General features: G+C 43.1%; 1 protein-coding gene across 1 annotated transcript in view; it reads right to left on the bottom strand.

Annotated features, from left to right (window-relative positions):
• TRPM1 (transient receptor potential cation channel subfamily M member 1) overlaps positions 1–13,433 on the bottom strand; it is a 110,163-nt gene that overhangs the window by 46,550 nt on the left and 50,180 nt on the right. Inside the window, exon 17 of the mRNA XM_058290655.1 lies at positions 11,618–11,846. Coding sequence (XP_058146638.1) covers positions 11,618–11,846 — 229 coding nt within the window. The remainder of the gene's footprint in view (positions 1–11,617; positions 11,847–13,433) is intronic.

The raw sequence follows: 13,433 nt of genomic DNA, 5'->3' as shown, positions 1-13,433 counted from the left end.
TGCTCAAAGTGTACCATATCTCCAGGATTTTAAGATTTTGTTTGAAAAAAAATAGTGTATCTCACTAACATTTTTTATGTTGATATGTTTAAATGAGAACATTATAAATATATATACAGGGTTAAATATATTATTAAAATTAATTACAACCGATTCTTTTTGCTCTTTATAATGCGGGTACTGAAAGAGCTAAAACTGCATACATGCCTTGCCTTGTTTCTACTGCACAATGCTGCTCTAGACACGACAACCTAGTCTTGCCCTTTAAAAGTCTCCTTGAGCTGTCTTTGGATTCCTTGTTAAGTTACAGGCTTGTTTACAGCTTTGTGGAGGATCCTGAGGGTTTGGACCTGGAGAGTTTCCCACAGAGTGGATGTGGTGACTCTGTGTTCCCAGCAGACTGGCAGCTGGATGCCAAGCTTGATCAGGCTCAGGCAAGACCGCAGAGGGTGTGTGCTCACGCGGGGGCAACTGCCCCTTCTGCTGACCTAGCAGCCCTGAAGCTCAGAGCCAGGCTCATTAATTCACTGGCTGTTGCAAAGTGCTGACAGTCTGAATCTGCCATTTCTTTTCATTTATTACTTGGACTAAGTTTACAAAGAGACCTTTCCCCCCTCAACTAGGTGGTTACCCAGAGGTATAATTCATACAGGAACTGCAGGATAAGTGCTAGATTCTTCCCCTTTATTTACCAGTTTTCAAGATAATGAGTTGGTTTCGTATCATTCATTCATATTTTTAAAAAATATTGCTAGGAACTCATGGATTTAAGCATATTTGAGATTTTAAACTTATTTTAAAACATACTTTACAGTTTTAAAAACATATTATGAGTAAAATTATTGAAACTCAAACTGCGGCATCTCTGGCCGGTGGAGGCTTTTCACTTTTCCTCCTGAATTCTTTTGATTTGACCCCAGTGGCCTCTGAAAGCGCCTTCGCCCACCTGGTGGGGCAAAGGCGCTCCAGGCTCGTCTTGTTCATCTCCTGCCCCGTGCTGGGGGCAGCCATTTCTCCAAGAAGCCCTGGCTCCAGTTAGTGGGACCTGCTGTTTCAAGAGCAGCCGGGGCCTCTCCACTATGAGCAGGGCAGTCAGAGCTCAGAAGGAGCTCATAATGATCCTCCAGTTAAAAGTCAGGTCTGTGGGCGTTCTACCATCTCCAAGGAGCCTGGAGGTGATAAAATCAAAACAGCCCATGGTGACTTTTTTGCTTTATTCTACTTTCCATTTCAGAAGAACTATGTTCATAATACTGGTATCAATTATTCTTACTTAATAGTTAAATTTTTTTTCACAGAAACTTCCCATTCTCCCCTGCTTTTTCAGGCTGTGTTATATCTGCATTATCAGATCATCTAACCATTACATACTCTGCTTTCTCCTCTTAACCCTCATTTGGTCTTAGCACTATGAGTAAATACATATTTGGTGTTCACCGCAAGTCCTTATAGCAATGCTTCTCTGGCCATTTTGGTTGTCGGTAGCTTGTACTGTAACTTAATCTCCAGGAAGGACTCAGAGGAACAAGATTTCTCTGAGTTCTTGCCTGTTGGAAGCAGTTTGTGTGTGTCCTTGTATGTAACAGTCATTTTTGCTCTATCAGTTGAACCAAATCTGCTTTCCTCATTGTGGTTTTGATTTGCATTTCCCTAATCTTGAGTGACGGTGAACATTTTTTTCATGTTTTTTTTTCTTAACATTTTGTATTTCTTCTTTGGGCAAATGCCTATTCAAGTCTTTTGCCCAGTTTTTCATCAAGTCATTTATCTTTTCATTGTTCAGTTGTAACATCTCTTTATATATTATGGATATTAAACCCTTACTGGACATGTGATTTCCAAATATTTTCTCCCATTTAGTAGACTGCCTTTCTACCCTTTTGACAAAGTCCTCTGAGGTGCAAGAGTATTTAATTTTGAGGAGGTCCCATTCATCTATTTTTTTTTTTCTTGCACATGCTTTGGGTTTGAGGTCCAGGAAACCACCCCCTACTACAAGGTCTTTAAGATGTTTCCCTACATTTTCTTCTAGCAGCTTTATGGTACTGATTTTTATATTTAGGACTTTGATAAATTTTGAGTTGATTATTGTATAGGGAGTGAGATAGTGGTCCTCTTTCATTCTTTTAATTATGAATATACAGTTCTCCCAGCACCATTTGTTAAGAGACTGTTTTGTCTCATTAACATGGACTTGGTAGGTTTGTCAAAATTTGGCTCAACTGATAGAGCATCCACCTACCACATGAGAGGTCCAGGGTTCAAACCCAGGGCCTCCTGACCCATGTGGCAAGCTGGCCCATGTGCAGTGCTGGTGTGTGCAAGGAGTGCCCTGCCATGCAGGGATGTCCCCACATGGAGGAGCCGCCCACACAAGGAGTGTGCCCCTCAAGGAGAGCCATCCCACGCGAAAAAAGTGCAGCTTGCCCAGGAGTGGCGCTGCACACACGGAGAACTGATGCAGCTAGATGACACACACAAAGCAGTTGGCCATAGAAGTAAGGGCTTATTTCTGGACTCTCAATTCTATTCCACTGATCAATATGTCTATCTTTATGCCAGTCCCAGGTTGTTTTGATCACTGTAGCTTTGTAGTATGTTTCAAGGTTAGGCAGTGAAATTCCTCCCATGTTGCTCTTCTTTTTGGAATGCTTTTGACTATTTGGTTACACTTTCCCTTCCAAATTGGTAATTGCCTTTTCTATTTCTGTAAAGTAGGTTGTTGGAGGTTTTTTTATTACTATTGCATTGAATCTATAAATCAGTTTAGGTAAGATTGACATCTTCACGATATTTAGTTTTCCAATCTATGAACACAAAATATCTTTCCATTTGTTTAGGTCTTCATTGATTTCTTTTAGCATTGTTTTGTAGTTTTCTGCATATAGGTCCTGTACTTCTTTGGTTGAATTGATTCATAGGTATTGAGTCTTTTTGTTGCCATTGTAAATGGAATTTTCCCCGATTTCCTCCTCAGATTGTTCAATACTAGTGTACAGAAACATACTGATTTTTGTGTGTTAATCTTGTATCCTGCCACTTTGCTGAACTCATGTTATCAGTTCACATAGCTTTATTGTAGACATTTCAGAATTTTCTAAATATAGGATCATGTCATCCACAGAGTTTTACTTCCTCTTTTCCTATATGGATGCCTTTAATTTTTTTTCTTGTCTAATTGCTTTAGCTAGAACTTCTAGTATAATGTTGAATAACAATCATGACAGTGGGCATCCTTGTCTTGTTCCTGATCTTAGAGGGAAAGTTTTCAATACTTCCCTATTGAGTACAATGTTGGCTGTGAGTTTTTCATATATGCCTTTTATCATATTGAGGATTTTTCCTTCTCTGCCTATCTTTTGAAGCATTTTTATCAAGAAAGGATGCTGGATTTTGTCGAATGTCTTTTCTGCATCAATTGAGATGATTGTGTGTTTTTTTCCCCTTTGATTTATTAATGTGGTGTATAACATTGATTGATTTTCTTACATTGAACCAGTCTTGCATACCAGTAATAAATCCCACTTGGTTTTGATGTATATGTCTTTTAATATGATGCTGGATTTGATTTGCAGGTATTTAATTGTGAATTTTTATACCTATGTTCATTAGAGAAATTGGTCTGTAATTTTCTCTTCTTGTAGTATCTTTATCTAGCTTTGGTATTAGGCTTTGAAAAATGTGTTTGGTAATTATCCCACTTCAATTTTTTGGAAGAGTTTAAACAGTATTGTGTTCATTCTTTTTGAAATGCTTGGTAGAATTCACCTGTGAAGCCATCTGGTCCTGGACTTTTCTTTGTTGGAAGATTTTTGATGATGGATTCAATCTCTTTAAATGTGGTTGATTTGTTAAGTTCTTGTATTTCTTGTAGCATCAGTGTAGGTTGCGCATTTCTAGGAATTTGTCCATTTCACCTAGGTTACTTAGTTTGTTGGCATACAGTTTCTCATAATATCCTCTTATGATCCTTTTTATTTCTGTGGGGTCAGCTGTAACTTCCCCCCTTTCATTTCTGATTGTATTTATTTGCATCTTCTTTCTTTTTTCTCTTTGTTCATCTAGCTAGAGGTTTGTCAATTTTATTGATTTTCTCAAAGAACCAGCTTTTAGTTGTTTTTCTCTATGTTTTTGTTGTTGTTGTTGTTCTCCTCAATTTCATTCATTTCTGCTCTAGTCTTTATTATTTCTTTCCTTCTGCTTGCTTTGGAATTGGTTTGCTATTCTTTTTCTAGTTTCTGTATTTGTTCAGTTAAATCCTTGAGGTTAGTTCTTTCTCCTTTTTTAATATTGGTATTTAGGGCTATAAATTTCACTCTTAAAACTGCCTTTGCTGTATCCCATAAGTTTTGGTAAGTTGAGTTCTTGTTTTCATTTGTCTCAACATATTTAATGATTTCACTTGCAATTTCTTCTTTGACCCACTGATTAAATAGGAGTGTGCTGTTTAGACTCCACACATTTCAAAATTTACCTTTTTCCTATGTATTATTGATTTCCAGGTTCATTCCACTATGATCTGAGAAGGAGCTTTGCATAACTTCACTCTTTTTATATTTATTGAGAGCTGCATTGTGACCTAACATGTGGTCAGACCTGGAGAAAGATCTATGGGTACTGAAGAAAAGTATATAACCCTTTGAGTTTGGATGCAACATTTTGAATATGTCTGTTAGGTCTAACTCATTGATGATATTATTCAAGTTCTCTGTTTCCTTGTTGATCTCTGTCTAGTTCTATCTAATGACGTGAGTGGTGTGTGGAAGTCTCCAACAATTATTGTAGAGATGTCTTTTTCTCCCTTCACTTTTGCCAGAGTTTGTCTCACGTACTTTGAGGCACCCTGGTTAGATGCATAGATATTTTTGACTGTTATATCTTCCTGTGGGTTATCCCTTTTATTAATATATAATGGCCTTCTGTATCTCTTATAAATTTTTTGCATTTAAAGTCTGCTTTGTCCAATATTAGTATAGCTATCTCTGCTCTTTTTTGGTTACTCTTTGCATGGAGTATCTTTTTACAACCTTTCACTTTCACCTGGTTTGTATCCTTGGATTTAAGGTGAGTCTCTTGTAAGCAGCATATGTACGGCTCATGTTTTTTTTTTTTAAATCCATTTTGTCAGCCTACATCTTTTGATTGGGGAGTTTAATCCATTCACATTCAATGATATTACTGTAAATGCATTATTTACTTTCACAATTTTATTCTTTGGTTTCCATATGTCATGTCATATTTTTGTCTGTCTTTTTATTCTTTTGGTTATCCTTTGTGCTATTCTTTCTTCTTTATTCTCCTCCAAGCCTCTCTCTCCTATCTTTTTCTTTCAGGCTCTAAGGCTTCCTTTAATATTTCCTGCAAAGGTGGATCCTTTTTCTACAAACTCTTTTAGTTTTATTTTGTTTGTGAATATTTTATACTCACCTTCAAATTTGAAAGACAATTTTGCTGGACAAAGAATTCTCAGCTGGCAGTTTTTCTCTTTCAGTATCCTAATTGTATCATACCACTGTCTTCTCACCTCCATGGTTTCTGGTGAGAAATCCATGCTAATTCTAATTGGGTGTCCATTGTATGTGATGGTTTGCTTCTCCCTCATTGCTCTCAGGATTTTCTCTTTATCTTTGACATTTGACATTCTGAGTAGTACGTGTCTTGGAGCAGGTCTATTTGGATTTATTCTGATTGGAGTATGCTGGGCTTCTTGGACATGTAAGTGCATTTCTTTCATGAGAGTTGGGAAATTTCCAGCTAAAATTTCTCAAATACTCTTCCTGCCCCCTTTCCCTTCTTTTCTCCTTTTAGAACTCCCATGACATGTATGTTGTTGCATTTCGTGTTGTCATTTAATTCCCTGAGCCCCTGCTCAATTTTTTCTATTCTTTTCTCTAATTTCAGTCTTCTGTCTTCAATATCACTTATTCTTTCTTCTATAATTTTGCATCTGCTGTTGTATGCCTCTAATGTGTTTATCTCACCTATTGTGCTTTCATTCCCATGAGCTCTGTTACTTTTCTATTCAAGATTTCAATTTCTTCTTTGTGTTCACTTAGTATCTTTCTGATGTCATTTATCTTTTTCAGCCATATTGTCTTTCAGCTCATTAATTTGATTTTGGAAATTTGTGTGCATCTTGTTAATTAGTTGTCTCAACCCTATGTCTCTTCTGAGCTTTGATATATTCCTTTTCTTGGGCCATGTCTTCCATTTTCTTAGTATGGCTTATAATTTTTTGTTGATATCTAGGTGTCTGATTAGGATGATAGTTTACTCAGATGCTCAATTTCTTTCTCTTTCATAGGGGTATAGTGGTGGGAGGCTGTGTGTTACTACTTTTTTTTTTCTTCCCCCTCTCCTCCCCTGCCCTGTTTCTTTTGCTGTCTGTGTCCATTCACTGTGTGATCTTTGGTATCTATTTCTCTTTTTGTCTTCTCTTCTTTCTCCTCTAGGACTCACTGGGATCGATCCTGGGGACCTCTGATGTGGAGAGAGGTTCTGTCAATTTTACCATCCCAGTTCCTGGTCTCTGCTGTGCTTCACCTTGACTCTCCCCTTCATCTATCTTTTTTTGCATCATCACCTTGCTGCATGACTCACTTGTGTGGGCACTGGCTCACTGCACAGGCACTGGTTCACTACATGGGCATTCACTTGGGCACTCGGCTCACCATGTGGGCACCCATCTCACCACATGGGCACTTGTGTGGTCACTCAGCTCACCACACAGGCACTGGCTCACTGCACAGGATGCTTTTTCTTCTTCTTTTTCACCGGGAGGCCCCAGGGATTGAACCTGGGTCCTCCTATTTGGTAGGCAGAGGCCTTATCACTTGAGCCACATCTACTTCCCCTATTGTTGCTCTTTAAAACTTGGTTTTACCTGGATTGTTAGGATCATCCCCGATAGTTGTTCAAAACTGGTCCCTGGACCAGTAATTGGTTGCAGACCAGGTTCCTAGGGCCTTGGGGAGGGAGGCTATAAAGGCTGGAAAAACCTCTCTTATTTATTTTTAACTTTCTCACATGCACTTCCTTGGTCTACCAGCAGATGACGCTCTTTGGCAGCTCTCAGTTCCATGCCTGGTTGGAGTGTGTTTGCTGCAACACAGACAGGCTCCTTGTGACAGAGGATCCTGCCTGGAGGCTGGAGTCTTGCAGTGCAAACTTCCCCTGAGGCATTTCTTCAGCCTTCTGTGGCAGCCCCCTCCCTATTTTCCCCAGGTAGGAAATAATCCCACTCCCCTTTGAGTCCTCAACAATCAGTCCCTGATAGTAGAGAAGGAGATTGGGAGGGTCGTCTATCTTCAGTCCCTTGCTGGCTTCCAAGGCACACAGTGCTGCAGCCCCACCTGGCTTGGAAGGGCTCCTGGAACCCAGCAGACCAGACTGTGGGTCAGGAGCTGAGCCAGCCTTAGGCTGTGTTCCCCTCTCCCCCCTTTCCTGGGGTCCCCTGGAGCCCCTTTGTCTGAAGTGGCCTAGAGCCATGAGAATTCTAAAGCGTCTTTAGTGTGGAGGAGGCTGCCAGCAGCAGCAGCCGCTGGTTTCAGCTCACAGTTTTGCTGACATTGTGATTCCCCTGCTTTATCTCTCTCTCTGCTGGGCAGTGCCCAACCCTAGAAGATCATTTTCCAGGCTGTTTCAGCCTGCCCTCCAGCTACTCTTCTGGCAGAGAGGGTCCGTTATCTTTCTAGTCCCTCCATCTTCCTGGAAATTTTGGTAGTCTCTTAATTCCCCACTTCACGCAATGAGAATATTATCCTTTTTACCACTTCTTCCTTCCCCCTTCCAATACCCATTTTCTTCTGCTATACCTTTGCTTCTATATTTTATGCTTGATAATATTTGTGCTTTGTTTTGGAATATTTAAGTTCAATGTTTTGCCTGTAAGATTATTTGAAAGCTGAAGGATGATAGAAAACATTTACATTTTATTATTGTATAAATGTGTTTATGCACTGCCACATGGTGTGCTATGGTTGTAATTCCAAGGCCTCCTAAAAAAAATAATTCTGGTATCAAAGGCCAAATGGTCTTATTTTCTATATTCTACCAATTGCTCAAAATCATTCTAAATTTTAATTTTAGACATAACTGGGTTTTAAAGTTCCGTGTACAGTTTTTCATTTTTCCTGGAATTTATGATTTTCCTTCTACTTTTTCTCAAGGTTTGTGGTGTGCTGGAGTAGTATGTAGGCCCAGAAAAATGTGTTCTTGACTTAATCCATGCCTGTGGGTGTTGGCCCATTGTAGTGAGGATTTTTTTGACATGGTTACTTCAGTTAAGGCGTGACCCACCTCAGTTAGGTTGAGTCTTTATTTTTCAGATCTATATTATTTATTTCTCTCCCCTTCCCCCATTGTCTTCTTTCTGTGTCCATTCACTGTGTGTTCTTCTGTGTCCTCTTGCATTATCTGGTGGCACTGGGAAACTGCGTCTCTTTTTTGTTGCGTCATCTTGCTGCATCAGCTCTCGTGTATGTGGCACCACTCCTGGGCAGGCTGCACTTTTTTTCATGCAGCACAGCTCTCCTTGTGGGGCACATTCCTTGCACACGGGGCACAGCACTCCTTGTGCGTGGCAGCACTGCATGTGGGCGAGCTCACTACTCATGTCAGGAGGCCGTGGGGATTGAACCCTGGACCCTCCATATGGCAGATGGTCACTCTATCAATCAAGCCATGTCCACTTCCCAGGTTGGGTCTTAATCCTATTTCTGTAATCCTATCTAAGTAGAATGAAATTCAGAGAGGGAGAGAGCCAAAGGAAGCAAGAAGCTGAAATTCAGCGGAACCTGGAAGAGAACAAAGAGGCCAGGAGAGGCCGCCATGTACATTGCCATGTGACAGAGGAGCCAGGGACCAAGGATTGCCAGCAGCCAGACCTGGAATGTCAGTCTTTGGTAAGAAAGCATCACCTTGATGACCCCTTGATTTAGACTTTCTGTTAGTCTCAAAACCATGAGTTAATAAATTCCCATTGTTCACATCAACCATTGCATGGTGTTTTCTTGAGCAGCCAAGGACACTAAAACAAGGGTTATAAACTGTTTTTGTTGCCCCAAATCACATTCTTGATATTTTGTAGCTTCTTAGTAATGGCATCAATTTATTGGAATTTCTATTCTTCTTGAGTACTTTCTTCTTGTATCCCTCTAACTTCTTTACGCATTTAGTCTGCCTGCATTTTTAATCCTTTCATATAGGGATTTTTAAACTTGGGCTTGTTTCTTGCATTTTATCTTATAATTTTCATCATTCTTTTGCTGGAGTACCTGCTGAAGTAATTTTTTTAGATAAATATGTAGGGAGCATATAGTCTGAATCTTTACTTGTCTTATATAGATATTCTATATTCATGTTTTAAAATAGAACTGAATGAAAACAATTCTAGATTCCAAATGTTTTTTTTTCAGAACTGTGACCTTGTTCCACTATTTTCTAGATTTCAGTATTATTGATGAAAAGTCTGATGTCAGTTTGATGCTCATTCTTTTGTATGTGACCTGTGTTCTTTACAAGCGTCCTGGTGTATTAGTCTGCCAAAGGGGTGTGGATGCAAAGTACCAGAAATCTGTTGGCTTTTATAAAGGATATTTATTTGGGGTAAAAGCTTATAGTTATAAGGCCCCAAAGAGTCCAACTCAGGATTGCTTTTTGACCAAAGTCAGTTACCATGTGTTGAAGCAAGATGGTGGGCAATCTCTGCCTGATCTCTCCTTTCCCACTGGGCTTCCAGTTTTCTCTCCTGGTTAGGGCTCATTTCTCAGGGCTTTCTCTATCAGTGTTTGGCATTGGGCTCATTTCTTTCTGGGCCTTCTTAGCTGCTTAGCTGCTCTGTTCTCTTCAGTTGAGAACAATCAGGCAAATGGCTCATCTCTCTGTAAGGCTGCAGCATCAAAAATGAAAAAGTTCTCCCTCTTCTGTGTGTCTTCTTGAGTGAGTGCTTATTTACATCAGCCCACCAAAGGGGCAGGCACTCAACCTGAGTCATGCCTTACTGAAATGGTTGAATCAAAGCCCTAGTCTTAACAGGTAATTTAATCAAGGGTCCCTCGACTGTATTCAATATAATCAAAGGGCATCACACCCAGAAGAATAGATTGACAAACATAAGCTTTCTCTTTTTTGAGATTCATTAATAATCTCAAGCTGCCACACCTGGTTTGTTTTTCATGGACCCCAGAAAATTATGTTCTTACACTAACCTATATCTGGGCCTGTAAATGCAGTGTAGGTGGGTCCTTTTGATTATATTCAGTTAAGGGACCTTTGATTAGATCACTTTCAATTAGAACCATTGAGGGTTTTTGACTGGACTATGTCAGTGAGGCATAACCCAGGTTGGGTCTCTGCTCTCTTGCTGGATCTTATATAAACTGAGAACTGAAAGCAGAAACACCTAAGAAAAAAAGAGCTGTTGCTGTCTTTACCCTGCCACGTGAGAGAGGGCTCCAGGCTCACCTATAGCTGCAGAAAGACAGAGAAGCCCTGAGAGGCTCAAGGAGATGAGGATAAGGGAGGGATGCCTAATGCTCACAGTGGAGACTGGCCAGGAAGTGGAGCACCTGAGGCTGAGAGAGGAGGCTGGAAAGAGACAAGCCCTATGCCTGATTGCCCATAGCTGAGCCCTGGGAGATGGTCAACTCTGGAGAGAAAAGCAGGAACCTTGGCAGTGGTCGGCCGCCATCTTGCCTTGCTAGGTGGCAGGATGCCAGGATCGCCAGTAGTTGACTTTGGTGAGAAAACATTTCTGATGGTGTCTTGATTTAGACATTTCACAGCCTTAGAATGTAAACTTCTATCCCAAGTAAATCACCCTTATAAAAGCCAATCCATTTCTTGTATTTTTGCACTGGCAGCCTTTGGCAAACTAATACAACACGTTTTAGTATCTTCTCTTTTTTCTTAGCTTTCTGAAAACTATGTATTAATATTCAGACTTAGGTATCATAAAGCTTAGTGTATTATATAGAATTGGACAGTTAGGCATAATGTTCATATTTTTATGAGCCAAACACTATACTTTTTGAGATAGGTGTAATTATTGCCATTATATAGCTGTTTATCTGAGAATTAGAATCTCTTCTGAAGATAATCTACTAACAGTGGTAAAGAAAAGAACACGAATTTGATCCCAATACAATTTTCTCCCTACTACATCCTTTTCAAACCATTTCATAGCTCTAATCCTCTCATAAAATCCAGGAAAACATCACAGGTAAAGTAATGTCACACAATTTCAGAATTGTAAGGGAATCCATAGAAATATAGTTACATTTGCTGCTTTAATGGCAGGAGGGTGGCCTGTCCAAGGATGCATGGGTTGTTAAGATGGGCTCAAAATGGCATGCCAGGGAGCGCTGTAAGCTAAGTGTCGTGGTTGGTCAGGCTCTGGCGTTACCAGCTAAGATCTTAGGCAACTTATTTAACCTTAATTCTTTAGATTCCTCATCCTTAAAAGGATTGTCATAGCAACTTCCGCATGGGGGTATGAAGAGGAATAAATGAAAAAATCCACGAGAAGGGCTTAGCCCAGCCTAGCTCAGAGTAGGTGATCGACAAGTGCTAGTTGTCATCGTCACTCCCGCTAGTCTAACCACCTCGGCAGGCATACCTTTAGACCAGGGTTTTTCCTCATGTGTAGTCGCCCCATCCACATATCAGTCAGCAACATCTGGCTGCAGGTGTGAGCTATGAAGTCCCGGTGTTTGGCTGCAACAGCCAGTTTGAGGCAGGTCGAGTTGCTCCAGTTTTTCAGCTCATAGGTTAGAAGTTTCATGGCGATCTGCTCGTCATGCTTATAGGACTGGTCTAACAACTCCACGGCAAGCTGCCCAAAGTCCCTGGAGGAGAAGAAATTGAGTCCTTGGTGAGGCCAAGTGGTCACGAGCTCTTCCTTAGACGTGCCTGCAGGGACTTAACGTGCCGGGGGAGGGTGATTCCTTGTGGGAAGGGGGTCTGATATCCTTGGCCAGCAGGAAGCTGCAGGCTGGGTCCCTGGCTGCGGGAGGTCCTGCCTGGGGTGAGGCTCTGGGTTTGCCAGGTCGGGGCTGACCCTGGTACAAATGGAACCTGTCCCCTTCCCTCAAGGAATTCAAAGAACAGGGAGGCAAACAGAAAAGACGGGCAGGTGAGGTCAAAACCAGCACCTTCGGGGTGGAACTCAGAACAGTGTCTACCCTTGAGGGAAAGGGAGCTTGAAAGGGGATGGAGGGGGGCTTCGGGGGCTGGTCAGGTTCTGTGCTGGTCGACAGGTGCGTTTCCTAAATATAGGAAGTACGCCCTTCTCTGTGTGCATGTTTTATTCAATAATACTTAATCACAAAAGCCAACATTCTCAGGGCTAGGATAGAGACAAAGTGTAGTTGTTTTGGGGGCCAGAGGAGGGGGCACCTAATTTTGGAGGCCTGGCGGGGAGGGCGGGAATGGAGTAGTGCCGCCAGGTGCATGTGAACATAAAATCGATTCCCTTTTCCAGTGGACCCTGGTTTAAGTAGCTGAGGATCACTGTAAAGGTTTCCAGGGCCTTCCACATTTTTTTCGTGGAATGTGCTGAAGGCACCGTCCCATCCTGATCGCCCTTCTCTGTTCCTCCATTTCGAGAAGACTCTATTCCAGTTCTGTGCTGATGGATGAAGAAGGTGGAATTACGTGTGTGTGTGTGTGTGTGTGGGGAGGGGTTGCCTTCTCTGTCCCTGCAGACCAACGCTTCTCTGCGGAGCCTGCGGCCTCACCGCGAGGGGACACAGCGCGTGTGGGGTCTCCAGGCAGGGAGGTCAGCACCGCACCCCGCGGAAGGAGACGCGCCCTGCCCCATCTTGAGCCAGCACGGAGTCCCCAGCGTTTAGAACCGGCTAGGAACTGGAGAAACACCAAGTGCCCCACGAAAGCAGGGCGCTTCGCCGAGCTGAGACGTGCGCCGCCCGGCGCGCTGGCCGGCTCGGGCTCCCGCGTCTGTGAAGCGGCCCTCGGCGGGCGTCGGCGGGAAGAGCCGCTTCCCCGAGCGCGCGTTAAAATCGCGCTCACCGTTTGCAAGAGACGCAGTAAAGGGAAAGCGGTGAAACCCGGAAACTCGGGACCACAGGCCCCTCGGAGACGCCGAGGGGCGCCGTCCCGACGGGCAGGGGTTTCCGAGCCCGCGCTTGCCGCCCTGCGCCCCGGGGGAGACGCGCGTGCCCGCGCCCCGCAGACGGCCCCGCAGACGGCCCGGCTTCCCCCGCCCCGGCGCCCCGCAGACGGCCGGGCTTCCCCCGCCCCGGCGCCCCGCAGACGGCCCGGCTTCCCCCGCCCCGGCGCCCCGCAGACGGCCCGGCTTCCCCCGCCCCGGCGCCCCGCAGACGGCCGGGCTTCCCCCGCCCCGGCGCCCCGCAGACGGCCCGGCTTCCCCCGCCCCGGCGCCCCGCAGACGGCCCGGCTTCCCCCGCCCCGGC

This window comes from Dasypus novemcinctus, chromosome 3, assembly GCF_030445035.2.
Source record: "Dasypus novemcinctus isolate mDasNov1 chromosome 3, mDasNov1.1.hap2, whole genome shotgun sequence".
NCBI classification, from domain to species: Eukaryota; Metazoa; Chordata; class Mammalia; order Cingulata; family Dasypodidae; genus Dasypus; species Dasypus novemcinctus.
The sequence above is the reverse complement of the archived record's forward strand: the minus strand, read 5'-3'. Positions and strand labels throughout refer to the sequence as shown.